Raw genomic sequence first — 17,857 nt, 5'->3', positions numbered from 1 at the left:
CTCCAACAGGGAATTGAAGTAAAAGTGAAACTTGTATACGCTCTCTCAAAGCCAGACTCCATTAAGAAAAATAGACATTTACCTCACTGAACACAGGAGCTGCAGGCTGCCTCGATCAGTTTGTTTGTTTGTGTTATTGTGTGGCTTAAGTGTTTTAAAGGGTTAGTTCGGATTCACAAAAGTCACACAATATCACAAACTACCAGTCAAGGCAGTGGTAGACCAGTAGTTCCCATGTTCAGTGAGGTAAAATTACTATTTTTGTCAATTGAGTCTGGCTTTGATGAAAGCATAGGTTTCACCTTTAGTTCAGTTCCCCATTCTGCAAAAACAGATGTTTTAATGTAGTTTTGCTTGTGTTAAACGTGGACCAGTTTTACTCCAATTCATCAAGAATCTCCATTTTTGGATTCTTAATTCACCGGAAGTGTGCGAGAAAAACGACTTCCAATGCAACATATGGTGGGTAATTGATATACAGATGGTCATTTTGAGGGTGAAGTATTCCTTACAGAAAACTTTACTAAAGTCTAATGCATTTCTTCACATTATAATTTTGTATACTGTTAAATTATACAAAAGGTAGAAGATTAAATCCAGAGTCAAATTTCAGGGAAATGGGGCTGTAGAATCCTTTGACAGTTGTAAATTGTTGTATGAGTATATATAACTGATTAATAAAACCGTGATTTTTGTCTAGTAAATTAAACAGATGAAGTTAATGTACATAATGCACATAAGGCATAAAATTTCATACATTATAGATGCAAATACCTTTATTGTTTCCAAAAAACTATTGGGCAACATGTTCCTTTATCACAATGAACATCCGCAGGAGTTTATTTTAAAGTCAATCCCACATACTCCTGTTGTGATGCCTTTAAAACTCAGTAGCGCACCAAATCCCCAGATTGGAATAATTCCCTACAAATACACAATTCTGGTTTCCAGTAATGTTTGCTTTAATCTGTATTTCCGAGCTGTTTTAGTTGGGGTTTTTTGTCATTTAAAAGATAAAAGTGTGCATTCATGAATAGACTGACAGCCACAGACTGGTTTGGGAAGTTGGATCATACCGAGAGACTGTTGTAGAAAAATTATGCTTTCATGGTAATTAACCTAAGAGGCCTTTGTAAGTCCTTCACACTTGGTATACTTTATGTGAGGAGGCTCTAGGTCTCTGGAGGATGAGATAAGATGGAGTCCTGTGGTAAAAAGTCTGGGCAGGGGGTTATGAACATTGTTTTGACACCTCCTGATGAGCCATGATTCTTTATGATGTGGGATACACTGTATCAGGCTGAGGGGATGTAACATTACTTTTAGTTTTTGGTGTATCTGTTCGTGCACATGTGCTGTGCCAGAAGCTTCTCTGATCAGATTTGTTGTAATAAACATACACAAGTGAGGACAACTGAGGCTCGTCGAGTTAGATCTATTATTCATCAAAGAGAAGACCAGTACAAGTTTTTCCACTTCAGAGACGAACTAAATCACTGTTATTCTGTTCAACAGTAACAAAAATACACCATATTGACAGCCGTGTCTTTTACCACAGTGGAGTATTAAAGTGTAAAACTCAAAAACACGTGCAGCAAACAACAACACAGCAGGTATTAAAAAAACAGAAAAGAAAAAACTGCCATTACCTGCTATTATTTTCCTTGTCTGTAGATGGCACACAGCATGTTTCCATGTGCAGCTCTAATCTGCTGCTGCTTTTACTGTCCTTGCCAAAAAGTGGTGCAGGTTGGAGTTAAACTGCAGGTGTAAAACAGGTGGTGCTCTGTTACTGGATGATACTGGTTTGGTGTGCATCACTGACACTGTGTATCCTGGATTTTCTTGCAGGGTCTCGGTTCTTTGGACGACGATGACCCTAACATTCTACTGGCCATTCAGCTGTCACTCCAGGACTCTGGGATGGCAGAGATTGGATCCAACCATGACGTCCTTGCCAACGAAGCCTCACTTGGCGCCATCGGGACCTCCCTGCCTTCTAGGCTTGAACAGAGTGCTCCAGGTGTAGAGGTCCTTCCCAGAGCTTCTCTGAGCAGCTCAGAACTGCTGGAGCTGGGAGATAACATGGCTAGACTTGGCAACATCAACATCAGCAGCCAGTACTCTGCTGCTACTAGTGTTTCCACCTCTGTACAGCACTGTGACAGTCACCGCCGGGCCTATGGGGCCTCTGTGCCGATACCAATGGCTCCGGGTGGCAGCAAGTCATCCACGGGCCTCTTCTCCTCTTCCAGTGACACGATAGACTCGACCACATGCGGCAGCCACGACCCATCCTCATCCTCTGCATTAGTAGCAAATGCTAACCTGCTGGGAAACATCATGGCATGGTTCCACGACATGAATCCTCAAGGTATCACCCTGGTCCCCTCAGCCTCCTCCGACACTGATTCAAACTTCGGCGCACTCCATGCAGGCGGAGGAGGGTGCCTGCAGGATGAAGAGAAAGGCGGGGCTGTCTTGCCTGAAAACAGGAAACCTCAGGAAATGATGGCAGACGTGGGTTTCTGCTCTCAGAGACTGGGCGACATGGAGGACAAGGAGTCTGCTGTCACTCAGAGGCCGACCCAGTTAGATCTAGCAGGGATGGACACCACACCACTACCTTACACGGCCACCCTTGATACAAGTGGAGACCATGCCGAACGGGGAGGCTCAAAGGTCTGCCACGTCGACACTCCGCAGTGTGACTCTGTGTCCGACCAGCTGCCCAGCACCAGCTCCTCTGAGTGGGAGGACCAAGTGCACTTGGTATGAGCTGACTGGCTGAGATGGGAAGGAGCTTTTTCGGAAAGGCCAAAAACCACTATAGATTGCATTGAAATAGAGTTGAGGATTACGCGTAGTAGCTATTAAGGTGGAATGTAAACAGAATGAAGAATGTGTCAGTTTGTATTCGGTTGGACAGTGGGGGAAGAGGTATTTAGACTCTTAGATAGTCTAGCATTGCAGTCAGATCGTTTTCCTGCGTTTACTGTATTGTCAGCCCCCCCGACAACCAGCCCTCCTGAAAAGAAAGCACTAACTGAAGGAGAGATTACATTTGATAACAATTTTTTTTTTCAAGGATGTATTTCCTAAAAATGATTCTGTGCTGATAGGAATACAAATAACTTGCTTTTTACTGAAATCAATTTTAGAGGAGATAAGAGATGTAGAGACTTTAGTGTTAGTGCAGGTATTAACTTTTTTTTTCCACTGGAGTAAAAGCCTACTGTATGTGTCTGAATCAGGTCTGAGGGAGGTTTTTTCCAACTGTACATATGAGCAGATCAATATTTTGTTCCACTCTGTAGGGTACAGGCTGGGAGATGGTTCCCGCTCCTGTCCAAACCTGCCTACTTTATAGGTGCCAAACACTGACTAGCAAAAGCACAGTTTGCAGTCACTAAGTGGATTCTTCAAAGCAAATTGTGCCTGCTTATTACAATCTCAACAACTCAGCTAAACTTTAAATGTGAACGTCTCGAGCCATATTTGTATTTGAGATTGCGGCTGTGTGATATTTTCCAGATCTCACTACTATCTAAAAGCTGTAGTGTGCTGTGTACAGTGAATCTGTACTTTAAGACCATCATAGTTGTGTATTTTATTATGTGAAACACTCACACGCAATAGTTTAGATTCATTATCTAAATGGACCGTTGGTGGCCTGCTTGAAAACATTTCAAAATTGACTTGACAATAATTATTCATCTTGGAGCTTCAATCCTAACATGCTTTTAAAGAGAACTGTCTTCTAATCTCTAGAAACGAGAAATGCTGAGGGCCCAGAGGGGCTGCTCAGTGTCACTCAGTTCACTATAGTCTGAATTCCATTGTAGCTCGCCGATATTAATGTTTGAGCGCTGCAGCTAAATGTGGAGCGTGACAGACTAAGTAGACAGTGAGTTGTCTTGTTTAGATACCGCAGGAAAGGCCAGTGAGAGAGATAATCAGGCAATCTCATTCAGACTTTGGCGAATTAATTAATCATGCCCAAGTCACTGTAATTAATCTCTGGGTCCTATTTAAGTGTAATATAAGCAAAGCCTTCTTCGAGCTCTACAGATGTCTCGGGCAGCAGGGTAATGCATGGAGAGTTCATGAATGTGTATTGCATCTCAAACACATGGGGAGTCCATGTCTTTGAAACAGTTCTCTACGCAGTTAGAGACACAGTGCCTTTATGTCAATCACCGTTATTTCATATTTTTTTTTCACATATTTTTCTGAGTGCTAATTACACAGTATTTACAGTGTAAATGAAACAAACACCTGTTACCTTAAAGATATATCTCTCACATAAAGTTTATAGTGTGCAAACATGAGATCTTGATTTTTTTTTTCTCATCAAAATATCTGTAGCATGAGGCTTTTTTGTTGGTTCTAGTAGTATTATGTTAATGGAAAACACTGATTTTATATGATTTGGTATAATGGGTAATGGTTAATGTCATACTTTCAAATCTTGTTCCCAAATATTTTGAAAAAGGTTTTATTTCTCTCTCTTTTTTTTTTTTTTTTTTTTTTTTTTTGTGCAGAAGGGCTTCTTGCCCTAAATTTTGAAGTTTTTTTTTCTGTGATTTAGAAACTAAAATCACTGTATTGAAAATGAGTTGACCTACTGTATGTGTATCATGTATCTTACCTGAAGACACTAAAATGGAGGAAAGTTGCAATATAAAGTAGGTATTTATTTGAAATCAATTGAATCCATTAAAGGAAAAAATGGATTGTGAATAACCCATATGACACATTGATCAATTTTACCTTGTAGACTTAATTATGTTTTTAAACACAGACTAATGTTTGACTGAAGTAAATGACTTTTTTTCCCCTAGCAGATGTGTAAAGCCACATTAAATCTAAAGATAGTGTCTTGAAGTTGTGAAACTGTGAGTGCCATATGGTTAGTGGAGCTAACTCTGTTGGACTTGGTTAATGGAAGTGGAGATAACATACAGTATGTTGCCCCTTTTTGTGTAACAGTATGCTGTGCATGAAATGGGTACAAGTCTAAATGGAATTTGTACTTCCTTTGTATTTCACCTCTAACGTTCAGGTGATTTATTTTACAATGGCATATAACATTTTGTAACTCACTGAGATTTTCTATTGTAAAGCAACTAATCCTTGAAATGCTATTTGCACTTTCATAGTCTATACTTGATACATTCCCTCTTTATATGAAAAAATGTTTGATGTGTGATGCCAATAAAATATGTGTTGAGTTTTAATTTGTGTTTGTTTTTTAAATTGGGATGTGGTGATGACTACATTCTAAACAAACATGTTTTGCAAACAAAAAAACAAAAAAATCACAGCACCCACCTGGTTTTATGGGAGTGGAAAGCTGACAGATTCTGTCCTTTAATGGAGTTAGTTTGGTTTCCAAAAACATCTTTACTACAGGACACATTCCATAAGTTGTTAAAACATTTGCGGCACAGATTACAGGATGGCTGAACTACTCTGACTCAACATACTGTAAATTACTATCTGAACTGTTCAGGGATTTTATGTTCGCCTTAAAGGGGAACTACCCCATTTTCAAAATTGATAGGTTATTCCTATGGTCTAAGACAGTCCGAAAATATTAGTAAACATGAAAAATGCTAGATTTCCCCAAGGTTTAGGGCTAAAACTCAAACTTGTGATGTCATAGGGTATAGACTGAATCACAATCATGGCACTGAGCTGCGTCAATTGGTAGTTTTTAGCCCCCTAAATAAAGACCCACCTTAAAAAAAATAATCAGTATCACTTTGAGTGTATGCTATATTTAGAGGATTGTCAGATAGTGTGTAAGGTAAAGCCATGACAGTATTCTATACATGGCGTGCACTTAAACTGATACTGATTTCTTAAGTGGCTAAAATACGTTTTGCTGCAGCCCCAGCTCTCAGCAGAACATTGCATAGCTTCTGTGCCAGTAGATTTGGTTCATCAAAGATGCTAGGAAAGCAACATAGTACATAAAATAAGAATCGGATAGATTCGACCACCATGTTTAACTACACTCACCAGCCACTTTATTAGGTTACACCTATTCAACTGCTTGTTAATGCAAATAGCTAATCAGCCAATCACAGGGTAGCAGCTCAACTCAACTCAACATTAAGGCACGTAGACATGGTCAAGACAACCTGCTTAGGTTCAAACTGAGCATCACAATGGTGAAGAAAGATGATTTACTTGAGTATTGTTGCTGACCATGTCCATCCCTTTATGACCACAATGTACCATCTTCTGATGGCTACTTCCAGCAGGATAATGCACCATGACACAAAGCTCACATCATCTCAGTCTGGCATGACAAGGAGTTCACTGTACTCCAGTGGCCTCCACAGTCAATCCAATAGAGCACCTTTGGGATGTAGTGTAACAGAGGATTTGCATCATGGATGTGCAGTCAACAAATCTGCAGCAACTGTGTGATGCTGTCATGTCAATATGGACCAAAATCTCTGAGGAACGTTTCCAGCACCTTGTTGAATCTATGCCACCAAGAATTAAGGCAGTTCTGAAGGCAAAGGGGGTCCTACCTGGCACTAGAAGGTGTACCTGATAAAGTGGCCGATGAGTGTATATCTAAATAAACAAGTTTGCCCATTTCACATATCTCTGCAAGTGAAACCAGGTGACAGTTGTCTCCTGGGCAACGATCGTTGTAGTTTGCACAATATCATGATGGTTCAGTCTATATGGGTACAGTTTCTGTTTCAGAACTGAGAACAATACGATAGAAAATAAAGCTCATTTGTGTACAGAAAAAAACAGGAAAACAGACACTCTGTGGCTCCACAAAATCAGTCGCTCATTCATTGTCTATGGAGCAGCTCCAGATTTCATACTTGATGACATCACAAATTTAGGACTTACCTCTCTGGTTTCTGGCTTTGAGAGAGAGTAGCTCATGTTTACAAATATTGATCAAACTGTCCTTGGCCATGGAAATAACATGTTGGTATTTTTAACATAGGTGGTGTTTCCTTTTAAAGTTTTAATCTCCTGATACAGAAAGTAAGCTCAAGTGTAATTGTATAAAGAAATATTAAGCACATGAGTTTGACGTTCTAGGTTGCATGCTAGTGCCGCATAAGAATCTCAAATGTAGAAATGATGAAAAAAAAACCTCAAACATTTTGCACAGCATATTGCAGTGCATAATAACATGGCGTGTGACAATAAAACAAATCTGTATCCCTGCATATTTAAAATGACAGCAGATGCCTGGAGGACTAACAGAGGGTTGTGAATCTTCATTCAATGTGAACCTAGACAGCATGATGCTCCTGATGATTTGATATTGTGTGTGGGAAGAGCTTCAGTGTTCCTTTAAGGAGGCCTGTCACAGTGGTTCAGTGTCAGCGACCGATGAGCCTCAGCAGGAAGAGGAACAGGAGGACAATGTCCAAATAGAGGTTGAGGGCAGCAAACACATACTCCTCAGGAGACACTTCATACTTCCTGTGTTTCCCACCCAGGATAAGCTGGGTATCAAACACCAAGTACTGCGGAGAGACAGAGAGAGATCAGAGATGCTTCAGCACTACCAACACTGACGTCTGAAGGCAGTGCGCTTGTGTGATGAAAGAGACAGAGAGCCGGTTACAAGAATCGGTTTGAAAGAAAACACGGGCAGCATTTCTTATCTTTGAAAGAGGGGACGGCGCAGATAAACAGGCCATGTAAATAATCGTGTAGGGCTGAAAGTAAGTTGTGACTTGCCGCTGACAGCCTGTTCAGCTCCGTGTGCAGTAGCAGTTTGTTCCACCAGCTGACGGGATGGGTCACAACATTTGCTGTTAATGCCAAAGGCACGCAGAGAGGTGGCTGTGAAAATGAAGCCTACTGCTGTTAAGCGGTGCATAATTGAAATTAAAGGGCACAAGGACATCAGAGTCTCTCTCTTTACGCTAACTACTGTGACAGACACTGGAGGCAGGGTGGGATCAAACCTTACATCGCATGCACTCACTTGACATTAAGCCTTGTTTGATGATGGTTTCTTTCACTTTAAAAAGGTCAGTTTCAGTCTGTTTTCAATTCAAGCCGTGTTGCAGAAAACCATGTTCTGTCATTTACGTGTGCATGTACTTACTAAAGAAAACAGCAGGGTTCCCAGGCAGGCGTATAAGATGTTAAGATACTGTTGAAAGAAGCAGACACAAGATCAGCAGAGGCCTTCTGCGACATAAGTGACTTGACACTGATATGTGATGGCTGGGTAATATGCAGTGAAAAAACTGTGAAATGTTTGTTATTTTCTGTCTTAGTGAGATGATACAGTGTGCTTGCTGCAGAAAATAATTCAGCCTCATCATTTAACTCGATATCTGTAACGGTGGGCTTATTTTTCCGTTCTAGTTGTTCCGTACGGTAAATATGATGGTAAAGGTTTGATAATAGGTGCACACAATACACTTTGAGACAGCAGTGTTTACTTTGTGTTCCACTTCATTCCTCGTTGTGTAAAAATAGCAGTTTAAAATCAATGGAATGCTTATTTCTGTAAATTCGCTGCTTATGGCTAAGACACTAACAGCCGACACAGTAAACAGAGGTATACATTTAAATGCATTGGACTGATATCAGTGCAGCTCCTGAGAGGTTTCAGAGTGCATGCTCTCTTCTTTATAGTCTGCTCAGCACACAGGTCAGGGCCAGTACATCCTGGGGATAAAAGCTATGAGGCCGTATGTACTGACTGCCTCTGACTTCAATTCATTTCAAACCTCTTCTCACTGCAAACACAGGTGTAAACACGGCCGCTTCTTGATCTACCTGCGATCGGAGAATTGCACAAAGCAATGCAAACGAAAAGAGGGTCCAGGCAAACACCCACAGGCTCCCATTTGCTCCGGTGAAGTCCCACTGGTGCCAGAAAAGGGGGAGAGAGGAGAGGGACAATGAGTGTGACCGGCTTCTCAAACAGAAAACAGTAGACAGAACATTTCTCATTTACACTCATCATTGCCATAAAAGCCAGGGCACTCAAGGTCGTCTGCATTGCAGCTGTGCTGTGAGGGTGCCGCAGATTAGTAAATGATGAAGACATATTGCAGTTCGACACACAAGAAAATTCTGAATGATTCTGGATCTAATGACCCTGGATAATTAATCAACAAGCTGCAACGCAGGCACACAGGAGGGGAGGGGAGGGGAGGTGGCCTTTTGGCCTGCATGCCCTTTTCAAATAGACAGAAAAAAGATGGCAGTTACAACAGGAGAATGACTAACGCTGATCACCTGAGCAGCTATGGGCTAAGCATGCAAGGCAGTCTGTGTGACATTTATATCACAGTGACAGAGACGGCGCTGCGCACAGCGGTAACTGCAGAGCAAGAGGTGCTGGAATCTGCAAGATGAACGTGAAGTCATAAAAAATAAAGCAAAAGTGTTTGTGGTAGTGACCGCTCACTCAGCCCATAAAACAACCTCTTTTATGGGCCGAGGATGCTACTGCTTTTTTTTGTATTTATATCACATTTTCCTCCTCTATATGCAGGCTATTTAGACCTGATGCATGTGCCTTCTTTGTACAGATTACTAATGAGCAGAGAGCGTTTAAGAACAGATTTGTTCGCAGTATAATCATTAGACACCTGCTTGCTAGTTTTATCCAATCTAAGCAGTCGAAATAAATGTCTGCAGCTCCTTCAGATGCAATAAGTGGCAAAATGTGTGAAATGCCAAACTGCGTTTAAAGGCAATTAAGAGGGACTCTAAATGCAATTTGAATTTGGCCTACATCTATTTCACTTGTCTAATTTTTTGCCCCGCTGCCTGTATGATTACTTTTGTTCTGAATACGAGCCATTTATCGAAACAGCATGACAGCATCAATGAAGTGATTCTCAAAAGGTCTCCTCACTTGTGCACATTAACTCTTGCTTACAAAGCATCGCAACTTATAATGAAACTTTTAAATGTCACTTACATAAGCATACAGTTAGCTATTATACATAAACCGAGTGACATCATTGAGGAAGAACCATAGACTGTAAAGAACACTGTTAAAGTCCATTTAACACAAGAAGTTGTGAAGAGTTAAGTTATTACTGTATTTAAAAAAAAACTAGATTAATGGTGAGAGATCAGAAAAACAAGTATATGTGCATCACCTTCTCAATATTAAAATATACCTGGCTGGAGGAGCATCATGTCAACCGGTGTGTCCCTGAAAGGGCCCTTTTAAAGATTAATCTCAGAGCGTGTTTGCTTTATCAGACAGTTCATGGTGAAAGGAGACAGACAAAAAAGGAAGAGGAGGGGGGTTGAGCAAATAACAAAAAAGCTCCAGGCCATTTCTGGACTCAAGATTTATGGTAGGAGCCTCAGCCAGCACGAGGACAGCCTGGAGGTTTAACTCTGTCCCACTACTGGACATAAGGAATTAACTTGATTGACAAACACACTGATCTCAGCAGTAATCATAGTTTTGCCTGGACAGCAAAGCCATCAGACTTTTAAAACCTTTGCTAGTGAGTGCATATAACAAACACTGCATGAGAGAACCTGGCCAACAGCTCAGCTTAACACGTTTCCTTTGACTGCACAGGAAAGACAGCTGAGTATATGGACATTTACCACTGACTGCATAGCAAAGCCGCAGTTTATGGAATTTCACTTTTGGCTGCGCTGCAAACGGAGCTCAGAGTGTGTGACAGATCTTACCTTTGACTGCATAGCAAACAGAGTCAAGGCGAAGGACACCAGCGCCGTTGCCCCCACAGCCCACAGAACTGCCTCTGCCGCATAGAACCTGCAGATGGGTATATCAAACAGATATGCAGTGGGAAAGGCACCCCATAGTATCATGTCAAACTAGTTAGCAAGCAGAGAGGATACATTAACAGTAGGGTTCTGTTCTAACCTAAAAGCGAAACATTACTTTCTTATAAGAAATGTGGTGTTTTTTCATCTCATAGTCTGTATTATGTGTCTGAACCAGAGTGATTGCAGGGACCCCCTCTGGACGTGCATTGCATAATGTATTGCCTATGTTCATTTCATATCAGTTACAGCTTCAGTTATAGCAATCTCCCATAAATATGATAATCTAAATGTATTATTGATAGTCAGGCTTCAACTGACGCCTTCACTGTCAGAGTGACAAGCTGCTAAAAGACGAAATGTCTCACAGATGGAAAAGGTAACGTGTGTTTACACAGGCAACCGGTACAGAAAAATTGGTTTTCAACTATTTGCGATACTTCTGATTTATCTTCTGCCGGAACCTCCAGAAAATGTGATTCCATGTGCTTTTTAATTTACTAAACCAGCAATGATAACATCTTATCAGGTTTGATGGCTTCATTGCTGGCATCCAACAGGCTATCAGATATGGATCAAATAGGGTTATTATTGTGTAAATGAGTCAGCATCAGGTGGGATTTCATCCTTGGAAACAAGCACTCACACTGTCACGGATCCGAGCATCAGGCCCTCTGCAATAGTCTGAGACCGAGGGGGAGAGGGGGAGAAAGTGGGGAGGGAGAGGGAGGGAGGGAGAGACAAATGGAAAGTAAATACATGACAAAAAAACTGTGAAATAGAGCAGGTGTGGCGGAGGTTTAATTTGATGCCTGGCTGGTACTGCTTCTACTCACAAACAGGCCCAGGGCAATGAAATTGAGGGGGACTTGACGGCGGAGGTTGCCACAGCAGGACAAGGCCACGATGAGCACCATCACCAGCGCCCTATTTCACAGAGAATATAGAGTATATCGTAAATAGCAAATAAAAAGGCTATAAACAGAAAAAATCCACTGTGTCCAATATGTGAATTCACTGAGTGCATTATTTATGAAGTGTAGCTGGCAGTTTCTTGGATTGGGATTCAGACCCGGGTGACAGTTTGTGATTTATTTCCGTGGGTTTCCATGAGCGACATTTTCATTTAAGTAACTTGCGGACAGATTTGTAGGTGGTCAAACTGGTTAAAGCAACAAAATGTGCTAGGCAATCTAGCTGTATGTTTTTGATAGCTTACATCATAGTGTAGGGGAACCAGGGGTTGTCCCATGTCCAACTCCCGAGATCTTCCCTGTTATTCCATAAGAAAAAAGGACAGAGGGAGAGGGGGGTGTTTAATAGAAGAACCATTTATTTGATACAGGCAGTAGAATGATTGTATTAAATATTAACAGAGGACAGAGCATTGTGCACATGGGAGCTGAATACAATTTATGAAAAGAAATTACTGTAGCAGTGCTCTACCACATCTATTATACAAAACATAAAGCTTTCAAACCACTGCAAGCAAAAAGTATTATGTGGCAAAAATGCCCTTTTATTATCTACCATCTTGTCTCACCTTACATATTTATAATGATTTGAGCAGTGCTGGGTTGCATGCTCAAAGTTTTTCGTGGGAACAACTATGGTACTTGTGCTCCTGTGTGATGTTGGGTGCTCTTACAAGCTGACAGACAACACTAAATGTGAGAATGATGGATAGGTGCCTGACACAGATTCATCCCCTTTTTTTGGAAGAAACTCCCTCGTGTAATAGTGTCTCACCAGTAAAGAAAAGCACAGATGATCCCGACAGTCACCAGCAGCTGAATCATCAAGGTCAAGTAGACTTTCCTTATGAAACCTGTTCAGAAAAAAACAGACATCGCGAGACAAGACAGATAGAAGGTAGACAGATAGGAGAAAGATAGACGACAACAACAATCAAAATCTGCCAGAGCGAAGCAGACAGGCAGGCGGGGTTGTTTATGCTGCAAAACATTTAAAAATGCTTCTGTTTTCTGTCGTTTAAGAAAAAAAAAAAAAAGATTCATGTTGCATGGGAGGTGAAAAGCTGAGGCAGGATGCAGCTGAGATCAGGGAACAATTTTCAATTTCAAATCAATTTCAAGGAAACACTGCCAAGCAAATGAGGGAGTACGTATTGTTATCCTTCTTCAGCTCTGACCATGCGAACAAAAGCGCATTCTCTGGCTCTCTGTTTCTCCTTCTGCCCATTCCTCCTTCTTCTAGCCCTCACCTCTTCTTATGGCAGCATCACTGAAGCTGCTATCCTCTAAGCCGTGAGAGTAGTCAGGAGGAGCTTGACCATACTGCAGGGTGCCTCCAGCTGCTGCCTCTTCCTCAGGATGGCCCATGTTATTGTAGGGGCCAGGAGGGGAGACCACTGCAATGTTCCCCTTCCCCACCTGATTGATCCAAACCAAAAACAGCACAGGTAGTTTAAAGGGACACTTTGGTATTTTTTTCAACCTGGACCCTATTTTACTACGTTCTTGTGTCAAAGTGACTAATGGAGACAACAGGTTTGAAATTGGTTCGGTATTGACAGAGACTGCTCCAGCTGCAGCAGCGGACAGGCTGCAATGTAATCCTATGGGCAACTGTGCACCGTCAATTTACGCCCAATAAAAGTGCTTGTTTTTGCCACTGACAGGCTAACATTGTTATTATAAGTGTCTGATAACATTATGGAAAGGACTCTGAGAGAAATTAAACATTTTTTCGCACCTTTTGCTGGTCTGTTCTGTGACAACGGTTGCAGTGGTATGCCGTCAAACCTTACACTGTGGTATGAATATTGATAGTTATACTGTGTACATCAACTTGTCTCAGGTGCTAAAAAAAACCCAATGCATCTCCTCCTCAAGGAGTTCATTTTTTGCACATTTTGCTATTTTTAAAAAAAGGTTTAAAGTTTTAATTATAATAATAAAGTGTTTGCTCATCCTAAAAAAAAAAAAAAATTCTGTTTTCAGTCCTTTAAGGGTTACTGTCACAGATAGTAATTGCAGCAATAATAAAATTTGTGTAATATATATGTATATCATGAGCAGCGCGGTGGTACAGTGGTTAGCATTGTCACCTCACAGCAAGAGGTTTCCTGGTTGGGGATTCGAACCTTGGGGTTGGGGGAGCCCTTCTTGCATGTTCTCCCTGTGTCAGAGTGGGTTTTGTCCAGGTGCTCCGGTTTCCTCCCACAGTCCAAAGACATGCAGGTTAGGTTAACTGGTGACTCTAAAAATTGCCTGTGAGTGTGAATGGTTGTCTGTCTCTATGTGTCAGCCCTGCGATAGACTGGCAACCTGTCCAGTGTGTACCCTGCTTCTCACCTAATGTCAGCTAGGATAGGATCCAGCCCCCCCGTGACCCCCATCAGGATAAGAGGTTACAGAAAATGCAAGAATAAATGGATGAATGTATACTGTGATATTTTCTGAGATTGTTGTTGTACTGTACTTCAATCTCATGAGAGGTGACAACAATGGAAATGCTAGTGAGAGTTGGGTGCTGAGTGCTGGGAAGAATTTGTTGTGTTGAAGTACAAAAAGCGTAGTTCAGTGTTATCTAAAAGTTTTTCACTGTCATGGCTGAATATTTAGCTGATTTTGAAAATTCTGCAAGATTTCAGAACCACACTTCTCCCTGAGTGAGGTTACTCACACACACACTAACAAACAGACAGGATCAGTTAAAGATAAATAAAATGTTTCATTTCTCTGTGGAGTCCTTTCCGTAATGTTGTCAGACAGTCAGACAGTACAATAACAATCTGAGCCTGTCAGTGGCATAAACAAGCACTTGTAATGGACATAAATTGATGACGAACAAATTGCCCGTGGGGATTACACTGCAGCCTGTTTCGCCGCTGCGGCTGGAGCTGTCTCTGTCAATTCTGGACCAATTTCAAAAATTGTTGTTCCAATTAATTGCTTAGACACAAAAACACGGGAAAATAGGGTCCAGATTGAAAAATACCAAAGTTCCTTTTGAAGCAACATTTGTAGAAGATTCTACTTTTGAACAAAAATCCTGAAAAACACAAAAATAATGTAAATGGTGCATCAGTGAAAGAAAATCAATCATCCATGTGTAATCAAGTGTGCAAAGAGTGCTCATGGACATTGTTGGAAGGTTTTATGATTAGCTCCTGATTAAAGGCTGGCAGTGTGTGATTCTGGCTCATGCTGTACTAATAGTTAGACACTGAATACAAAATTAATAGGAAAAAAAGGTTAGAGCTCACTACCAAATTCCCCTTTCTCATGTAAGGCTAAAAAAATGATTTAATATTGCTACTAACGTTGTACGTCACCCCCGTGTAAGAATTTGGCCCATATTCTGGAGTGTTGTATGGAGGGGGGCGAGGTCCATAACCGTCTTTGCTGCTGCCATTAGTCTGCTCCATTCCGCCAAAAGTTAGCAGATCTTTTCATCAACTGAGGCCAAAAGTGACAGAGAACATACAGGTAAGTTAAGGTCATGGCTGACAGCACAGAAGCATCCTTTTGAACAGTGTCAGCGCTTTCATCAGCGATGTTAAACTGGCAAATGCAGCAATGTCAGAGTGGAACAAATAAATGGGTAATTATGAAACGATGCATCACACAAACACGAAAGCCATCCATGACTAACATCCATAATTATGGCCTTAAGCCTCCATTTAATAGAGCTGTATGTATATTTAATGGCCAAATAGAGTTGTGGTTAATTGCTCTCCAAGGAAATTCAGTTGTCATCAAGAAGGACAGACAGACAGTAAACTCAGGGATTCTATTTTATACATAGTGAAGACATAAGTGTAACAGATTCGCTTTGAGGTCCTTGGTTCTGCATTAGTCATTAAAGACGCAAAGTTCTAATTAGTTACACAATGACAGATTCTGTATGATATAAAACTTCAGTAGAGCCAGGACTACACTGACTGTAGATAAGAAACTCTGAGTCCTCACGACAGTATCAAAGAAACATCAGCGCTGCGTATAAATCTGCCTTTCTATGGTTTAATCAGTAACAATATACACTTCCTGTAATATCCGTAATTAGAAATGAACTTCTGAACTCCTGATAATCATCTCATACCTAAAACCACATTCAGCTTCCTTAACTCCTCAAACTAAAACTCACCATGAACAGGACACAATGGAAATATATTTAAACATATTTTCACATATTTAAATGACACAAAATGGACTTTGTTTCTGTTTGTGTACACAGCACAGGCTTGAACATCACTTCCGTGATGTGATGAATGAAGCACTTTCACAAGTACCCCTTGTGTTTTCCAAGTCTTCAACAAGTGATCAATTGCTGTTTGACTTCGGTCTGTTCACATAAATCAATTAATTACAACTCTAATCCATTGTAATGTGTCTTACCTCTGCTGTGACAGCCAGGAATCTGCTCTGCTGCTCTTCCTGTATTGTTGGTTCCCCTTCAGGGCAAAGTCTACCTGCTATCAGTCGGTTCCCACAGAGACAGGACTTTAGCTCCAGGGGGAAAGGATGTATCCCTCATTAGGCTCAATGGGATATTCAGATGAAGTTCTTAAAATGTCATTAAACCAACCAGGCTGGCACTTTGTCAGAGCGAATCGTGTCTTTACCTTTTTCTTTCAGCAATACTGATCCACATGGGTCTTTAGAACAAGTTAATACTGCTTCTTTCACACACTTTAACAAAGGTATGTTTTAAATTTCTATTTCCTGTAATGATACGTCATTAGCCTGCTGTGTGTGATAAGCCTCTACCATTTCAGTCTGTAATGTAAAATAAGGCAAATGCAGCTCAGCGGCGCCCTGTGGAATTATGGGAGTCACATCAACTTCCTGGCTCATCTTGGTTACACATTGATAGCAACCTGCCCGTGGAAAATAACCATTGATAGAAAGAGCAATGAATGATGTACACATGCCATCAGTCCAGCCTACACAAAGGGATTATGGATACTGAGTCATAGCGAGGAAGAATAGCTAAAGACATACTGTACGCTGAAAATACATGAAGTAATGTAGGTCAATACAGTCTTAGTGCTTCTCCATGGAGAATCGCCACTGAAAGGGATGTAATGAAGACTTCATCCATGAATAAGAAACTAGTCCAGGATGAATCCTTTGGACTTTTCCATTACAAAAAGATAGGCCTATGTAAATTGTAACTTCCACTTCTTAACCTCTATCAAATTTGATTACACTAAACATTCAGTGTTGTAATGTCATATTACTGAAAAGATGCCCCAGATACATAACCGGTGATGGAAAGTAACCAACTGCATTTACTCAGCACTGTACTTAAGTGCAATTTTGAGGTACTTTATGCTACCTTATAGTTCTACTTCACTATATTTCAGAAGGACATATTGTTACTTTTTATTCCACTACATGTATTTGACATCTATAGTTACTAGTTACCTCTAAGATTAGAATGTCACATTACAAAATAAAAAGTTGAACCACTGGTTCCCGACATTACTGACTTGTGACCTCTTCATCATGTGTCAGATGTCTGGAAGTTATTAGCAGTTCCACAAACAAGACGCTTCTCACATAATTTCATTTCAATAGTTGTTTGAAGTCCAATCAGGAAAAAATATTCTAGATTTAACAAAAAGTACTGAACAAAAATACAAACTTTATTTTTTATTCCTTCCCTCCTAAGTAATCATCTCATGAACTGTCAGATTTATCTTGTGATGTTTGGAGAGGCCTGGATCCCTACGTTCAGAACCAAAGGACCAAGCTTGTACTGCAAATAAAGCAGTTAAAACTAGTTCCCGCAGCTACAACAGTAAAATGCCACCTGCAAACTATTGCATCAGTATTAGCAATCTAATACGGTCACATTTATTGTTATATAACAATAAATGTGACCGTACTAGATTAGCTAATACTGATGCATTCTGCAGAAGAATGTCCATGTGACTGATATATAGGCCTATATAACAATAAATGTGACCGTATTAGATTGCTAATACTGATGCAAACTATTGCATCAGTATTAGCAATCTAATACGGTCACATTTATTGTTATATAGGCCTATATATCAGTCACATGGACATTCTTCTGCAGAATGCATCAGTATTAGCTAATC

The 17,857-nt window shown here is 40.7% G+C and overlaps 2 protein-coding genes across 2 annotated transcripts in view; one reads left to right on the top strand and one right to left on the bottom strand.

The window, feature by feature from the left end:
- Positions 1–5,307, top strand: part of LOC126391383 (ankyrin repeat and IBR domain-containing protein 1-like) — a 39,629-nt gene extending 34,322 nt beyond the window's left edge. The window contains exon 20 of the mRNA XM_050046106.1: positions 1,852–5,307. Within this exon, the coding sequence (XP_049902063.1) occupies positions 1,852–2,778 (927 nt within the window). The 3' untranslated portion in view covers positions 2,779–5,307. The remainder of the gene's footprint in view (positions 1–1,851) is intronic.
- Positions 5,308–5,316: 9 nt separating this feature from the next.
- Positions 5,317–16,441, bottom strand: zgc:110410 (uncharacterized protein LOC553618 homolog). The gene is made up of 11 exons (XM_050046107.1): positions 16,146–16,441; positions 15,071–15,206; positions 13,007–13,175; positions 12,532–12,610; positions 12,002–12,055; positions 11,619–11,709; positions 11,429–11,466; positions 10,684–10,771; positions 8,791–8,880; positions 8,108–8,155; positions 5,317–7,517 (listed from the first exon to the last, which is right to left on the bottom strand). The coding sequence occupies exons 2-11, from the start codon at positions 15,173–15,175 to the stop codon at positions 7,371–7,373; spliced, it is 909 nt and encodes a 302-aa protein (XP_049902064.1). The 5' UTR covers positions 15,176–15,206; positions 16,146–16,441; the 3' UTR covers positions 5,317–7,370.
- Between the last annotated feature and the right edge of the window lie 1,416 nt (positions 16,442–17,857).

Source organism: Epinephelus moara, chromosome 6 (genome assembly GCF_006386435.1).
Source record: "Epinephelus moara isolate mb chromosome 6, YSFRI_EMoa_1.0, whole genome shotgun sequence".
NCBI lineage: Eukaryota > Metazoa > Chordata > Actinopteri > Perciformes > Serranidae > Epinephelus > Epinephelus moara.
The sequence above is the reverse complement of the archived record's forward strand: the minus strand, read 5'-3'. Positions and strand labels throughout refer to the sequence as shown.